The 14726-nt window shown below is 32.2% G+C and overlaps 1 protein-coding gene across 5 annotated transcripts in view; it reads right to left on the reverse strand.

Annotated features, from left to right (window-relative positions):
- LOC134534715 (phosphatidylinositol 4-phosphate 5-kinase type-1 alpha-like) overlaps positions 1-14726 on the reverse strand; it is a 150660-nt gene that overhangs the window by 109536 nt on the left and 26398 nt on the right. For all 5 annotated transcript variants that reach the window (XM_063373198.1, XM_063373199.1, XM_063373197.1 and 2 more), the window contains exon 11: positions 13039-13126. In XM_063373198.1, the coding sequence (XP_063229268.1) occupies positions 13039-13126 (88 nt within the window). The remainder of the gene's footprint in view (positions 1-13038; positions 13127-14726) is intronic.

Genomic DNA, 14726 nt, shown 5'->3' on the forward strand with positions numbered 1-14726 from the left:
CCAGGTAAGCTGGCCCCTTAAGAATGTGTATTCATTCTGCTGGAAAAAAAAAAATTGTAGAAGGAATACAGACAGGGCTCTCAATTTTAATTTTTTTTTGCTTATCAAAAATGTTCTCTTGAAATTTTCTACACTGTTTCCAAGCTGTTAAATAATAACAAAAACAAAATTAAGGCTCATTTCCATCAAGGCAAAAGGTGACAGGCGATATTTTATCGCCACTTTACTTTCCACACGTCCTGTCGTTTCTACAAGAACAGTTTCCACTGGTGTTGCTTATGGCTGGAGATATGTTGCCTGTTGCCTACATGTGTACACTGCTTTCTACAAATACACACAGTCGTTCGTCAAAATAGATGAAACTATAGCAGCTGCTGCATTTTTGGTCTTGAATTCTGTTACTGTTGACCGTAAAAAAAACACGGTTGGTGAAGAAGAGAGCTATTCTAAAAGAATATACCACTTAAAGATGATTATGTGATGAAGCTGATGGCTAATGATGAAGCCATCTTCAAATAATTCTTTAGAATGTGTAAAGATTATATTGATTATCTTCTAGAAAATCGTGAGCCAAAAATAAGGAAATCTGACACAAATTGGCAGTCTGCAGTCTCACCAAAAGTTAAGTTGGTTACACTGTGGTTTCTGGCTATCAGGGACAGCTAAAAACTGGTAATGTTTCTCTTCAGAATTTCTGTTCCCATTATATCATGTATTGTTCCAGAGGTCTGAGAGGATATTATCAAAGTTCTGCAAGATTTTTTGAAGGTAGGCATGAATATATCAATTTATCATTTATGCATTATTTTACAATTAAATAGGGCTATGTACTTTTTTTATTTCTAATTAGCAGATGATATCTAACATTTGCAACTGTGATGTGAAACATTACACTGTAACAACATTACACAACATACAAACATTGATACACAACACACAAACATTGAAAATACATAAAATGTTTTTCTGATATACTACTTTCAATTTATATTATCTCTTAATCACCAGAAAATGTTTCTTTAGAATAATATAGTTTAATATATTTGTGTTTGTAACTGTCTATAATCTGTGATATCATGCCTCTAATAAAGAGCAGTGTGAATTGATGCCCGACTGACAATGTTAAAAAATTCACCCAATTCTGTTAAACGATGTGCAGGTGAATACCTGAGTTTTACAGCTTTGTTAAACTGAAATTTGTTTTTCGTGGAGTGACTGGGTAATGAACGCTACAGAGGCGGAAGATGTGTCTGAATTGTTGTAGACATTTCGCTTGTTCCCTATTTCGTACAATAATATAACATCACACACTTTTTATAGTTATGAAAATAAATAATAAACGTTTGTAGTTGCTTACTTCATCATTGGCTTCTTTTTCAACTTCAGTTGAGAATCCTCTTCTAGGTGTACTCACATCAAGAAGAAACATCAAGGATTCGTACATGAACAATTTCATCCTTTTGCATGGAGATAAGCTGGACCTTTTGATGTTAAGTATTTTGTGTTCACTCATAAAGGCACTGTGCACATTCTTAATATTTTTTACAACTTCTGCCACTTAACAACTAAAATTAGCCACCAGTACTTTACCCACATTGATTTTTAATTATTATTTTATATTCTGGGAGCAGAATATTCCACAGTATTCCTGCATTCCTTGATAAAAGCCATAGTCTTTGTCTTCAACCACTTCATGTTGCTTCTACAATGTCGCCTGTTCCCTACCAGCGTGGGAAGCGCGGCAACATGTGGAAGGCGACAGGATTCTCGGAAACAGTAACAAGTTCGACACTGTCGCTTGCGCCATGCAGCATCTGCTGATGTGTAAACACACAGCTCTTGGCAACAATGTCACATTCCACATGTTGCCAAAATGTTGTCTCAGTGGAAACGCGCCTTAATGGACAAATTATTTTTTGTCAGTTGAACACTATTTTTCCAAAACCTTTTTTTTTTTATCTGCTTCATTATTTACTAATGTAGCCTGTAGCCTTCTTTCTTTTTCATAAAAAGTATGTTTCAAAGAAAGGCTTGAAAATGGCCTGGCTAGATAGACCCTACTGTTCGGCAGCAGTCACGCGACCTTCGCTGGGAGAAGGTCAGGTGAAGTGTTGCTTGCTTCCTCAGAACATTAGTACAGTTCTGTTACTTCACAGCAGCTCTGCTTACATAACATCATGCACTGTTATGTCATCGGTATCGAGAAATGTACAGCTGTATTTTTACTTACTTTAGGAACTCATTTTCTTTGGTACAATATGTAACTTGAATTTTACTTAGGTTGCAACACAACAAAATTTTAAAACACTTAAAACTCTCAAAGGTGAAAACTGCTTTAAGATTGCTTATTTTACCAACCAAATTGCACAAAAGTCATGTTTGCAAGTATCCTTACCCTGGAACAGGATATTGGGTGTAATTACATATTTTAACAATTATTTACAATTTTGCTTTCATATGGCATGAAAATACAATGGATCCAGTCAAATGTTTTTTCAACTCCCTCAAAACAGAATGTTAATAGCGGGTACAGTAGCATGGCATTAATATTGGAGCCCAATGTCCTCAAATGAAAAGGACTTCTTATGAAAACTATATTTGTAAACATTTTCCAATGCCAGCAGAACATTATACAATTTCAATTACTGGAAAAACATTGCACATTACTTTAACAATTGTGACTTATTGTGCAGAGTTATATCTCAGTCCTTAATTTGTTTGTTTATTTTATCTTCAAAAGGGGACTTGGGCCTCTTGTTACGCAATTGAGATTGTGTTAGGCAAACAGGACAACAGCACTCAAGATGCGAGTCTTGACGTATGAGTCACCTCAGTGCTGAAGGATTGGTTTACACAATAAGGCACACTACCTTGAAGATGGAATGAACAAATCCCATGACTGACTTTTCCCTTTCTAATCAGTGCCATTTTTAGTGAGCACTTAAAAGTTAAACCTCATCAGAGCACTTAATCTGTGTTCATGATAACTGGTCAGCCTTGCAAGTGTTTTCCCATGGCTAGATCATAGTTTAAGCACAAATGGGAATGCACCAAACCTGCCATTAAGCAGTTTTTACTGATAAGTGTGCTTTATGCTAGTTAAATGGCTGGGTTAAATAGTAAAAATATACAATTTAAAAACCCTACACACTGAATAACTCTCCCATTTTAAGAACAGATTTATAACAAGTCTCAAGTTCATAACTTTGTTGAGTGATCAGATCTTTGACCTACCACTAAGGTTAGCCTTGGTTCCCGGTGGAGTCAAACACGGAGAGTTCACAAACAATTCCAACCAATAACAAATAACTATGGAACAAAAAATTAAACTCAAAAAATATGATTTTGCTCTAATACAAAACTAAAATTATCACATCATTTCAGTAACATATCCTTTAAAAATTTGAAAGTACAACTCCTGCCTAGCACTTTGAGTAAAAACTGTAAGGCATAATAAAAAAAAAAGTACACTGATACAACTATAAAAACCAACATAAACTGCCACCACAATTATCATGCAAATACACCCATCATCAGTGCTGATTTGCTTTGACAAGAATTCAAAACACTGTATCACCATTCCCTTCCTTGAATAAAAAAACTTTCCCCTGAAAAGCTGGCATGGTGTTCATGGCAAGCCAGATGCTCATAAGCACACAGCAAGCCAACAAAGCCTTAAGACAATTGCAGATAGTTTCTAAGTAAAAATAATCATAACCAGAGAACAGGTGCTTAAAAAAATACAATAACAATCATATTTTCACTAAAATGCAACACAACAGTACAAATAGTGCAGGATGTGAAAATTATCCGAGTATCTCCTGAATATGGTGTGTACTCTCAACAGTCATCACTTCTGCTACATTTATGAATACACTGTACAAAATGTATCTGGTTCAAAGTGAAATGTTGACGATAATCATGGTCACATGTGAAAAACACACTTAATATTTACAAAGCTATTCTTAAAATAAATTTAAAATAAAATAATACAATTGCTGCCTACAATCAAGATGATACAATTTTTTCATATTAAGTCCCGCAAGTATTACTCATTTGTAGAGCATAGATTAAATGAACAAATGTGATAAAACCTCAATTATGGTGAAATGGAAGTCAATACACCGCCAAACACCCAAATGAACTGCAGCAAAATTCACCCCTGAAATACCTTTAATTTGTCTTCTATAATGTAAATTCAATTCATAAATATTTATAGTTTAGCCCTTTTTTAAACAATCTAAATAAACATTCACACAGTACAACAATTTATTAGTTTCAATGTTTCGTTTTTTCAAAGTAAATAAAAACCGCTTACATATAATACCATAGAGAAATAATTAAAGACCTCCAGAGAATCATCACACATGCACGTATAAGGATTTTGGGCTTTTTAAGTGTGAATATAAATTTTTCAATTCATATTCATAGTATTGTAATAATGAGACAGTGATAAAAATAAGGTTTAAAACTGAAACTATGTCTGCAACAGAAATAAAATCAAACCAAGCAAACAAACATTTTTTTCCTGCTGCTAAAACGTTACATTGTTTTATGTACACATCTTGTCTTACTACAGGCTGTTTGAGAAGTTGACCACTGCAATTTTTCTCAATATATGCTTATTAATACATGTGTTTTAAATTTTTAATAACGATACAGACCAAATTCACTACACTCATGGACAAAAATTGCTTTTTTATAACATCATAAAATCTTGGCTCTCGTCCTGCATAAACATTCATATTCAAGACTGGTTGAAAACCAAAAGTGCGTAATACTCCACACATATTTCTAAAACAACTTTGTTACTTCTGGTAAAAAAAAATCATCCAAGCACAAAATTATTAAACGTAGATGAAATCATCACGGAATCTGGTAACAACATGTTTGGCTTGTCTTAAAATCAGTCCAATCAGAAGCCTATGGAACTAATGCAGGAAAGAAACATCATGAAAAGGAAATACAACAAGAAAAACTTCACTTTTCTGGGAGATAAATATTGGAACCAAATATTTTAAAAATTATTAATTGCTGAAGATTGAAACAGATAATTGTAAATCCTGATGGGTAAGTATACAAGGAACAATCAAAATTATACAGATATTTGAATAAATGATGAAACATTCACAATTTTTGCAACATCTACTTTGGAAGCATTTACTCTTCCTCACTAATCAAAAATATGTTTATTGCTACCACTCTTTTAAGACGAACCCTCAACCAAGAAAAAGTTGACAAAACGCACTTCATTCTTCATATCTTCATGACTCCAATTTCTATTCACCAATAAATAATCAAAACTTTCACAAACCTTGGTGTCACAAATGGGTACAAAAAAATTAATTATGTTATATAGCAAGAAGTTTACAATTTCAGGAATGTATGAATTTTTTTCTACACTTGTGCTGGATTCAATGAAATATTGGTGCTCAAATACCAGATATGTAATACAGTGGTTAGCGAATTGACATTTTAAATAAAAAAATTAGCTATTATGTCCTCAAATCTACTTACATCTGACAGCTAGAGACAAGATTTTACATTTTTATTTTTAGTCCAATTTTGTTTTCAAAAAAGAGGAGTTCGGTGTTACACCAATCCCTCAATTAGCACGACTAATGCGTTCATTAAAATGTTTGTGTTATTCAAAATTGTGTATTCGGAAGCATTAGTCTCTATAAATAGCAAGGTTAATTTACTTAATGTGTTCCAAAATGTGTAGGAAATATAATTCACTAATATAAAGGTGTAGAATAGCCCTCAACAATATATAAGTTACACCATTTATCTTTATAAGACTACCATGGAATCCTTTGTATGACAAATACAACACTGCTATGTGGTTATGTATTTCAAAATTAAAAGTGCTTATTCGCAAATAACACTGCTTGGTTCACACCAATCCTGTAAGGGCGTGATTTTTTTTTCACTACACCATTCATTTAACAACCTTTTCTATGTGAATCATCTATTCATTTCTGTTTCGGTATCTAATGTCAAATATATTCCCGCTATGTGTAAAATCACAAAATTCCTGCACCTAATATCAATATTTTGACAGAATGTTTATGTTGATGTTTTCTGAATGTTACAAAATTATTTTTTCTTATGTTTCTTTTATTATGTACAGTAATTTAAGTCATTTTGTTTCTGCTTTAATATTATTATTGATTTGCGTAAGGATCTAAATAAAATTGAATGTAGTTTGTTTTGTAATTATTTGTTTCACTGTAATTTACTTAATCACCTAAAATTAACTTGTGTATTAATTACGTTTTGTCAAATTTTAAAGTATATTCTGGGTAGTAGAACATTCTAGAAGGTTTCAAATGAAAGGAAGACAAAGGTGCGATGCACTGTTGCCAGCAAGTTATTTTTCATGCTAAAATTAATGGGAATACCAGCACATGAGCACATTACTGCACAGCAATGAACCAGAACTTTAGCTGGATGCTGCCTCGCCAGCCAATCAGAGCGAGCATTGAGATGGTGTGATGTGTCTTCCCAGACTTGCAGAGAAAAACATTTATTTCAATATTTGTCCTTATATGATCATTTTTCTGGATCTGTGCTGTGATTGGTCAGTTAGCCAACGGGGTTGCCTCCCTTTGTTTCTAACTTGTAAGGGAAGGTAACTGTGTGGTGCAAGGCAGTTGTCGCATGATCTTCGCTAAGGGCGGCTGCACGTTGGCAGCTCGCCGGAAACAATAAAGTTACGGATAGCTAACTTCACGCCTAATGGTCGGGTCCAGGCCAACAAAACATAACCTTTTTTTTGTTATTAATTTTTGGACTAACTTAAAATTTGACCACAGACGTCAGCATCGTCCCATGGTGACCGTTGTCCCCCTCCCGGGATATTTTCCACGGGTTTATAGGTGCCTTTCTTCGACAGTAAAAAAACAGGACTTGAATTTTTTTTTGGTTAATCGAGCTATGCACTACAGTGAATATGTAATACATCGTCTGGAACTTTTATGTAAGTTATGATCTTTTTTTGGGTGGGAGGGGAGAATAATAATGAGAATAATAATAATAATAATAATAATAATAATAATAATAATAATAAATACTGCCTTAAACTCACATTTTAATGAAACAATCCTAATAGAATAATTTATCATCGATGTTGGCAACTATACAAACATAAAAAACCAAACTTTAAAATCATTGTATATGAACATAAACTTTTCAAGTGATTAAAGTGTCTTGTTATTTTACTGGGTTGTATTGCCAGGCCAACCTGGAATGTAACATAGTACAACCAACAGCATCAGACTTATATAAATGTTTGATGGAGTCCTTATTTACGATATGTACAACTGAGCGCACAGTTAGCTTACGTAAAACTAAAGTGCGACCAACACATCATGGCCCAATCTATAGCCAGATGACAACAGTATGGCCCGGTGGCATATGCGCGGACTTAAAAACACTTGGCCCTTTACACCCAATAGCCGCAACTGATCTTGCCATAGTTGATGTTTGTACAACAACCGATAGCATAGTCACCTGCGCTCACATCTCTCCCCCCCTCCCCCCTCATATAACTAACTGTATGCCATGGTACGTCTGTTGTTTACCGAGTTGAAGCAGACTTTGTGGAGTCATGACTGACTTTTTTTTTTGCCTGTGGCGATTTCGTGCTAACTGAAATGTACAGACAAGCTATTCAAGACTGAGGCAGTAAAATTAACATCGCACTAAATGAATTCACAAAATTTGGAGACGTGCTAGGTGAGGGATTGGTGTGTTGTTTTTATTTTGATAAAAGCTGTTTTGTAATACTTACTCCACCAAAATATAGTAAAATAATGTTTAACAAATTAGTCTAAAAAGCAGATACATTCAGAAGAATTAAAATAAATAACTGAGCATTTATGGTTGAAAAATTGATTCAATAAGAGATGTATAATAAAACAAATTGAATTAATTTTTCTGATCCATGTAATTTGGTACAATTTTTGTGTCTGGAAATGACAGTCCTTGAATTTCAAACATCAAAAGAGTCCTTTTTTATGATTGGAGTTAAGTTTTGGTTAAATGCAACTTAATTTCATCATATAACTTCCATTTCGGTGCTATATGGTGCATTTTGGTGTTATGCTGAGTTCTGACATGCGTTTGTGTTATTTTGGTTTTATCACAATTCACCATATAATCTTGTCCCTACTGATACCACATAAAATACAAAACACAACATTCTATAGTAAAATCAACATTTAAAAAATTAAATAATATAATGACTTATAAAGATATGATTGTTTTGGTATTTTATAAAAAAAATGTATATGTAACAGAAATATTTCATTAATTTATAAAAACTTAAACATACTGTCTCTGATATGACTAAAGTATTGTCATCAAGTTCAAGTACATCAGCCAATCAAATACCGTATTTAGTAGAAACTAAATAAAACCCATATTGTACTACACACAATACATGAGAACTGAGCAATAGTTTGATGTGTCATTGAAGAAGTATAATAAAGAGTAGCACTTTGTCCAACCATTTTATAAAGCAAAGTCTAAATAAAAATTTTATTATAATTCAAGGGTTATTACAAAGATCAAGTTTTCAGATATTTTATACCATAGGGACTCCAAAAAAATGGTGAAGCGCGAAATTTGCGAAATGCGATAAAATGGATGACTTGAGGTACCCTCCCTCTGATGCCACGGTGTCAAGTAACAAACGAAGAGAGGAGAGGAACTGTGGTAAACAAAGCGGTCACTTCGCTGCCTAATTCTGCATATGGCCCCAACGAAGCATTTAATATTTTTTTCCATTCAGGCATTTAAATAATGCTACTATGTTGTTTCGTCCCTCATTGTAAGAGTTATGTTTTATGACTAAAATAGCATTTCACACTTTTAAAAGATAAAAATTTTAAATAATTAACATTAAAGTTTGCAGGGATGATTGTTCAAGTCCAATTCTCAGCGCACGTGCGTATGTGCTCTAAACACTTAAGCGCTGCAGATTACAGATACGTTGTTTGCTGCATTAATTTTTTAAAGCCAAATTACGTTCCCAGTATTTTCACATTCATATCGCCTAGGAAATTCCTCTCCCCCCCCCCTCCCCCTTCACTAATGCAGAAAACTTTGTTATAGATCAAAAAATGTAAGTAGGCCTAGAAAACGAAAAGTGCTCACGTCCGAGAACTTTTACTAAACAAAGAAAGTTTAACATTTTGACGGGATATTAGTATTTAAAACAATAAAAATTAAACACTACAAGATTAAAACCATGTGTTTATACGGACAACAAACGGGGTATGCCGCAATCATGCAGTCGTGGCCGTGCCTACTATCTAATTAGATATAACACAACTCGGTAATAGACAAAAAAAAGTGTAGCAAATATACTTTGCAAGGTTTTTATGAATTCATTTTCCTAACAGTTTAAACAGTGCATAAGCTGTTTAAAAACACAGCTAAATCGTGAAAATTGTACACATTGACACGTAGTAATTATGAAGGTTAATTGCTTTTCCGTAGAACTACAGATAAGTGGAAAAATGGTATTCCTCAGTTCAATGTTACAACAATTATAATCATTATATTATTTTTCAATATTTTTTCTAGTTTTTAATGTTATTACCACACCATTTTCTTGGACTCTATTGCTATTGCTCTCTACACAATTAAATATTTCAAAATTAAGTACGAATTTTGAAATTTTGAGGGAAATCAAAGAACATTAAAAGTACTTACTCAAATATTCATTCTTCCCCCCCCCAATGAAAAGGCCATGACACTCCTGAATCAACATTTTTAAGTTACCCGAAGTTAAGACTATAGAAGTGAAGAAGGAAATACCTATATCCAAGACATGAGAAAAAAATTACATTCAAATATATATGTGGGACGGAAGTTCAAGCCATTAAAACGTCTTATTTCTGCTTTATTAATATGTGCTTTAGAATAAAATACAGTATATTCTAGTTTTTAAGGATAATTTCGTTGTATAAGGCACTCAAGGTTTTCCAAGTTATTTACTGATGATTTACTTTGCAGTAAACTATTTTTTTTTAGTAATCAGCCAACAGTTTCAATTTAATCAACACACTGCAACATTTCCACACAAAACTCAATCATAACTATGTGCCCTGCTTTAATGCTCAGAATGTGTGAGGGATTTCAAAACCATTAGATTTTTCCTCTGCACAAAAATAAATAAATCTGGCCTTTTCTTTTTCTTTGCCATGGATAGCAAAAGGCTTTCACAAACACGTTCTTACCGCATGTCGCTGTCCGCACATTGTTATTGTAGGTAGTAACATGATAACTTTACTCTTTAAGCGTTTTTTCCCCAAATCCTAAATAATGCTAAATCCTTAAACCAACTTCGTGAGAATTCAAATTAATGATTTTGTCTATGACAAAACTTTCAAAATAGGTTATTCCATTAGCAGTTACTGTTTGTATCCCACAGTCGACAGTGGTGCTTCAACCGGCCGTTACTTGAACTGCTTGGCTCCACACCATTTCAAATCATTCAGTAGGTGGTTTTCAACTTTATTTGCCAAATTTCAACATTCCTGTGGAAACACTGAAGTTTCCCGTGAAATATATTTTTAAAATAATATCGTTTCACAAGCAAATAAAAAATTTTACTTCCCAAAAAATTTTGAAAAGGGGAATAATAATACTGACCTAACCTCTCTTTTTATTTGTTTACACTTAAGTAATTTATAGTTTAGGTGGCCAATATATAACTGTTCATGGTATGGAAAGTTATCTTATAAATGTTTCACCCTGCCCCTTTGTTTACATTTAATTAAGTTCATTTTATATCTAAAAACATACACATTGTAAACCTATGCTCTGTCCTTTTTGTGCCAGATTACAGAAGTTGGTGTGCAGCTTTTAGAACTTATCATTTGACTGCATGATTCAACAGTAACTATGTTAGTTTGTGGTTCAATTTTATGAGTGCTAGAGATGTAGACCTGATTATTTTAGAGATTATTGGGAATAGTTTCCGTTACTTAAAACTAATGCTACAAAATAAAAAAAAATGCTAAGCATTGATTTGTAGGCTATAGAAAAATAATTTTGAAAAATAAATGCAAAAACGAACATTCGATACAGTGCCAACTTTTAGAAATGACTTAATTTTTTCACCAATATTTCCCACTGATTTTAGGTTTATACACCGCTTTTGTGTTTTTCCACAGAATTTTTGCATTGCTTTTGTCTTTTTATTAACATGCTTTTGGTCTATTTTATTTACAGTTTTTTGGGGTCCCTAAGTTATAAACCATATAATAGTCAGGTGTATATACTCAAATAATACTACAAACATTGGTATCAAAAAAAATAAAACACAAAGAGCAGAAAATAAATGATCAGTTAAGTAAAATTAAGTAAAATGTAACAAGTAATGTTTTAGATGCTGAGCAACTTTTCAACAAGAAAGCACACAGCTCGATGAACTATGTGCTTAATAAAATACTATGTAGTAGCTTAATTTAAGGAGAGAAATTGACACAAACACAAGTACTCAAACTGATATAGGTAGAAAAAAACACACGCGCACAAGTAGAAAGAACACATTTTTGGCAATACAGTCACAACATTTTGTTGTTATTATTTTAGGATTTTTTCCCCCTACTTAAGGATTTTTTCCCCCTACTTACCTTGACTACAACTACATTACTAACTTTCATTAAGATATCATTATAGTACATTAAGTAATAATGTAACTAACAACCAGTAATGACTATCCTGTACATGTACTTTAATTAAACACAATGTCTTGAATATTTATGCTTTGCAAACTTACATACGCTCCTCCCATAGTAAATTTCAGTCATATGCAACAAATGCAATTCTGAACGTCAATGGAGGTTGGTATAAAGACTCTACTTTCAGTCTTATAAGTGAACATATACAAATATTAGTAACTACATAGGTACCACCATCAAAAATTGCACCATGCCATTAAAAAAAATAACACTAGCTTCAATGAGTAAATTAATCAAGATCTCACAAAATTATTACAACACAAAACATGGCTACAAATAGTATTAGTAATGCATGTACAATATGCCCACACTATTTTAACTATTTCCCAACATTTCTTTGTTTTAAATTCTACTACAGAAATGAAATAAGGTGTGTATTCCCAAATTACTTTGCTTTGGCATTAATACATACTAAATGTAACAACAATGCTATATAACAGCTACATATTTATGATTGTACTTTGGTATTATTTGGAAATTGGTCTTATTATAAAACTTCAGTATGTATATTTATTGAGAATTTTGTGGCCATTTATACTCTTATGGTTACTAACACTTGAAGGCTTGCCAGCGTGTCCAATAAAATGTTTGCAAACAAAGTATGTAATCCAAAGCTAAAGTACATTATAAATTGCTCAGAAATTAAACATTACGGTATCACATACACAGAACCATCTAAATTTCTAAACTTAATTGAATCAACTCTAGAAATATCCACATACATTTCACTAGAAGATTCCATTAATTGTAAAGATTAATCAGCATCTATTTACATATCACATTAGAGAAATTCTCAATGATAGCTGAAAATACTAAGAAGCCATCCATAGCATTTAAATTAACTGACCAGTAAATACAACAACTAGCAATTTCCTACATTATTTGCTTTACTATATAAAGTTAGGTACACGTCTCTTATGTTCTAAAATAGGTTTTTTTATTCAACCAGGCAAAATATTTTCACAAATACTCTCTCAACATTTTAGGCACAATTATCAACAAAATAACCAAGAATAATGCGATATATACCTAAATATTCTCTGAAGTTGATTTACAAAAATATTGTATTTGCAAATGATGAAAACTATTCTTACCAGCAGTATGTTCACTTACAAATACTTGTTTGTTTTATACATACACATGTATTTCAAGAGGTATTATTTTTACATTTGCATTGAGAATACTGCAGTTGATTTAATTTTCTTAAAGCCTTTCACCCCTTGGTGAGGCTTTTTTTCTTTCTTTGAACTTAGAATATGGGAAGCAAAATGAAACTCACGTGAAGGAATTTTCTTGAAAACTGTTTTAGCCATAAATTCCTGAAATCTCTGTGCATAAAAGCCTGGTCTATGGACGGAGACTGTATCCTAAACAAAACAAAAAATAATAAATAGCACAAGCTTTAGAAGACATTTTCAAATGCACATACATTCAATCTAAGTAAAAATGCCAAAAAAAAAAAAACTAAAACATGTTTCTCCACAATTGAATTTATAAAATGTGGACTGGAATTCGCAAGCAGACCGCTCAAATTTTGAACTAGCTCTTAACATTAATATTATTCCTGTAGCAATTAATAACTAACAATTCCCTTAGAGGAAAAAGAAGTATTTTCAGTAGAACAGCCATAGAATTTTATAATTTGTATTTTTACTTAGGATGGGTTTTTTTTATCCAACTCTAATTGGTGTGTTTTCTTTTATTTAATTTTCATTATAAAAACCACAAATACATAGTGTGAAAAAATTGGTTCCTAAATACTAAATGTTATTTAGTTAATTTTTTTTAAATATGTTTATTTCAAGATGTAATCATTTATGTTAGACTGAAAACAAAGGACTTGAGAGTCATTTGGCATTAAGTCCTACCGGTTGCTCCGAGTACCAAAACGGCACTCTCAGACATCAGTGATTTCCTGTGGCTAGCTAGGCAGCAAACCCTCATAAACAAAAACATAAAAATAAACCAAACCCTTGTTTATTAATACTTAAGAATGGTGTCTATGGCTTTAACAGTACAATATTGAGATACGGTCACAAAATTTATTAACGATTAGTAAAAATAATGTTACCTTTTAAAAAAAATTTTAAAAAAAGGACTTTATTACAAATTACTCTGGAGTTCTTTGTTTTTAACCTAACATAAAGTGTCATGCTATATATTATTGAATGTTTTGAAATAAACTTTTTATATAAAAGAAATTACGAGTGTTTAGAAACCAAATTTTTCACACTATGTCCGTGCAGTTTTTTTTTTTGTAATTGGAATTCTTAATAAAAAAAATTATAGCTGGGGAAAAACCCCCATCCTTAAGTAAAATACAAATCAGAAAATTATATGAATTTTCTGCTGAACAAACAATGTTCAATGTAATGTGGAAACAATTAGCAGTCGAAACTAGTTCACTTCTGTACATCACCATCACCCAACAGCACTGCATACTGCATTACGTGATTCTGCACATTTTCTATTACAATTTGGAGGTTGGTTACACCTGTACAGGAAACAGGAATAATATGAATCTCAATAATCAGAACACTCATCTATGGTTTTGAATTTTGCATTAACATCCCCACTAATATTTTTTATTTACGTTGATACATTCAACTTTAAAATAACTAATGTCTGAAAGCATTATTTCTTTTCAATTCATTTTATAGTTTTATGCAATTATTCATTACTTACATGGATTAAGGCCATAGTTCACGATTTTTGCGAATTGGCATGTCATTTGATCAAAAACTGAGCCAGCATGATTTAAGTTATAGAGATATCGTATGATATATCTTAAAGAGGAATGTTCAGCCTATTTTTAGGAATATTGTTAAATGCATTAATGTATTTACATAATTTAATAACAATTTTTGAAATCAGACCTTTTTAAAGCTTCGGCACCATCAGAAATAGTACGTCTCTACGTGCAATAAAAATAAACGAGTATTGAATTTTATGTCCAATAAATCGTCA

This window comes from Bacillus rossius, chromosome 8, assembly GCF_032445375.1.
Source record: "Bacillus rossius redtenbacheri isolate Brsri chromosome 8, Brsri_v3, whole genome shotgun sequence".
Taxonomy (NCBI): domain Eukaryota; kingdom Metazoa; phylum Arthropoda; class Insecta; order Phasmatodea; family Bacillidae; genus Bacillus; species Bacillus rossius.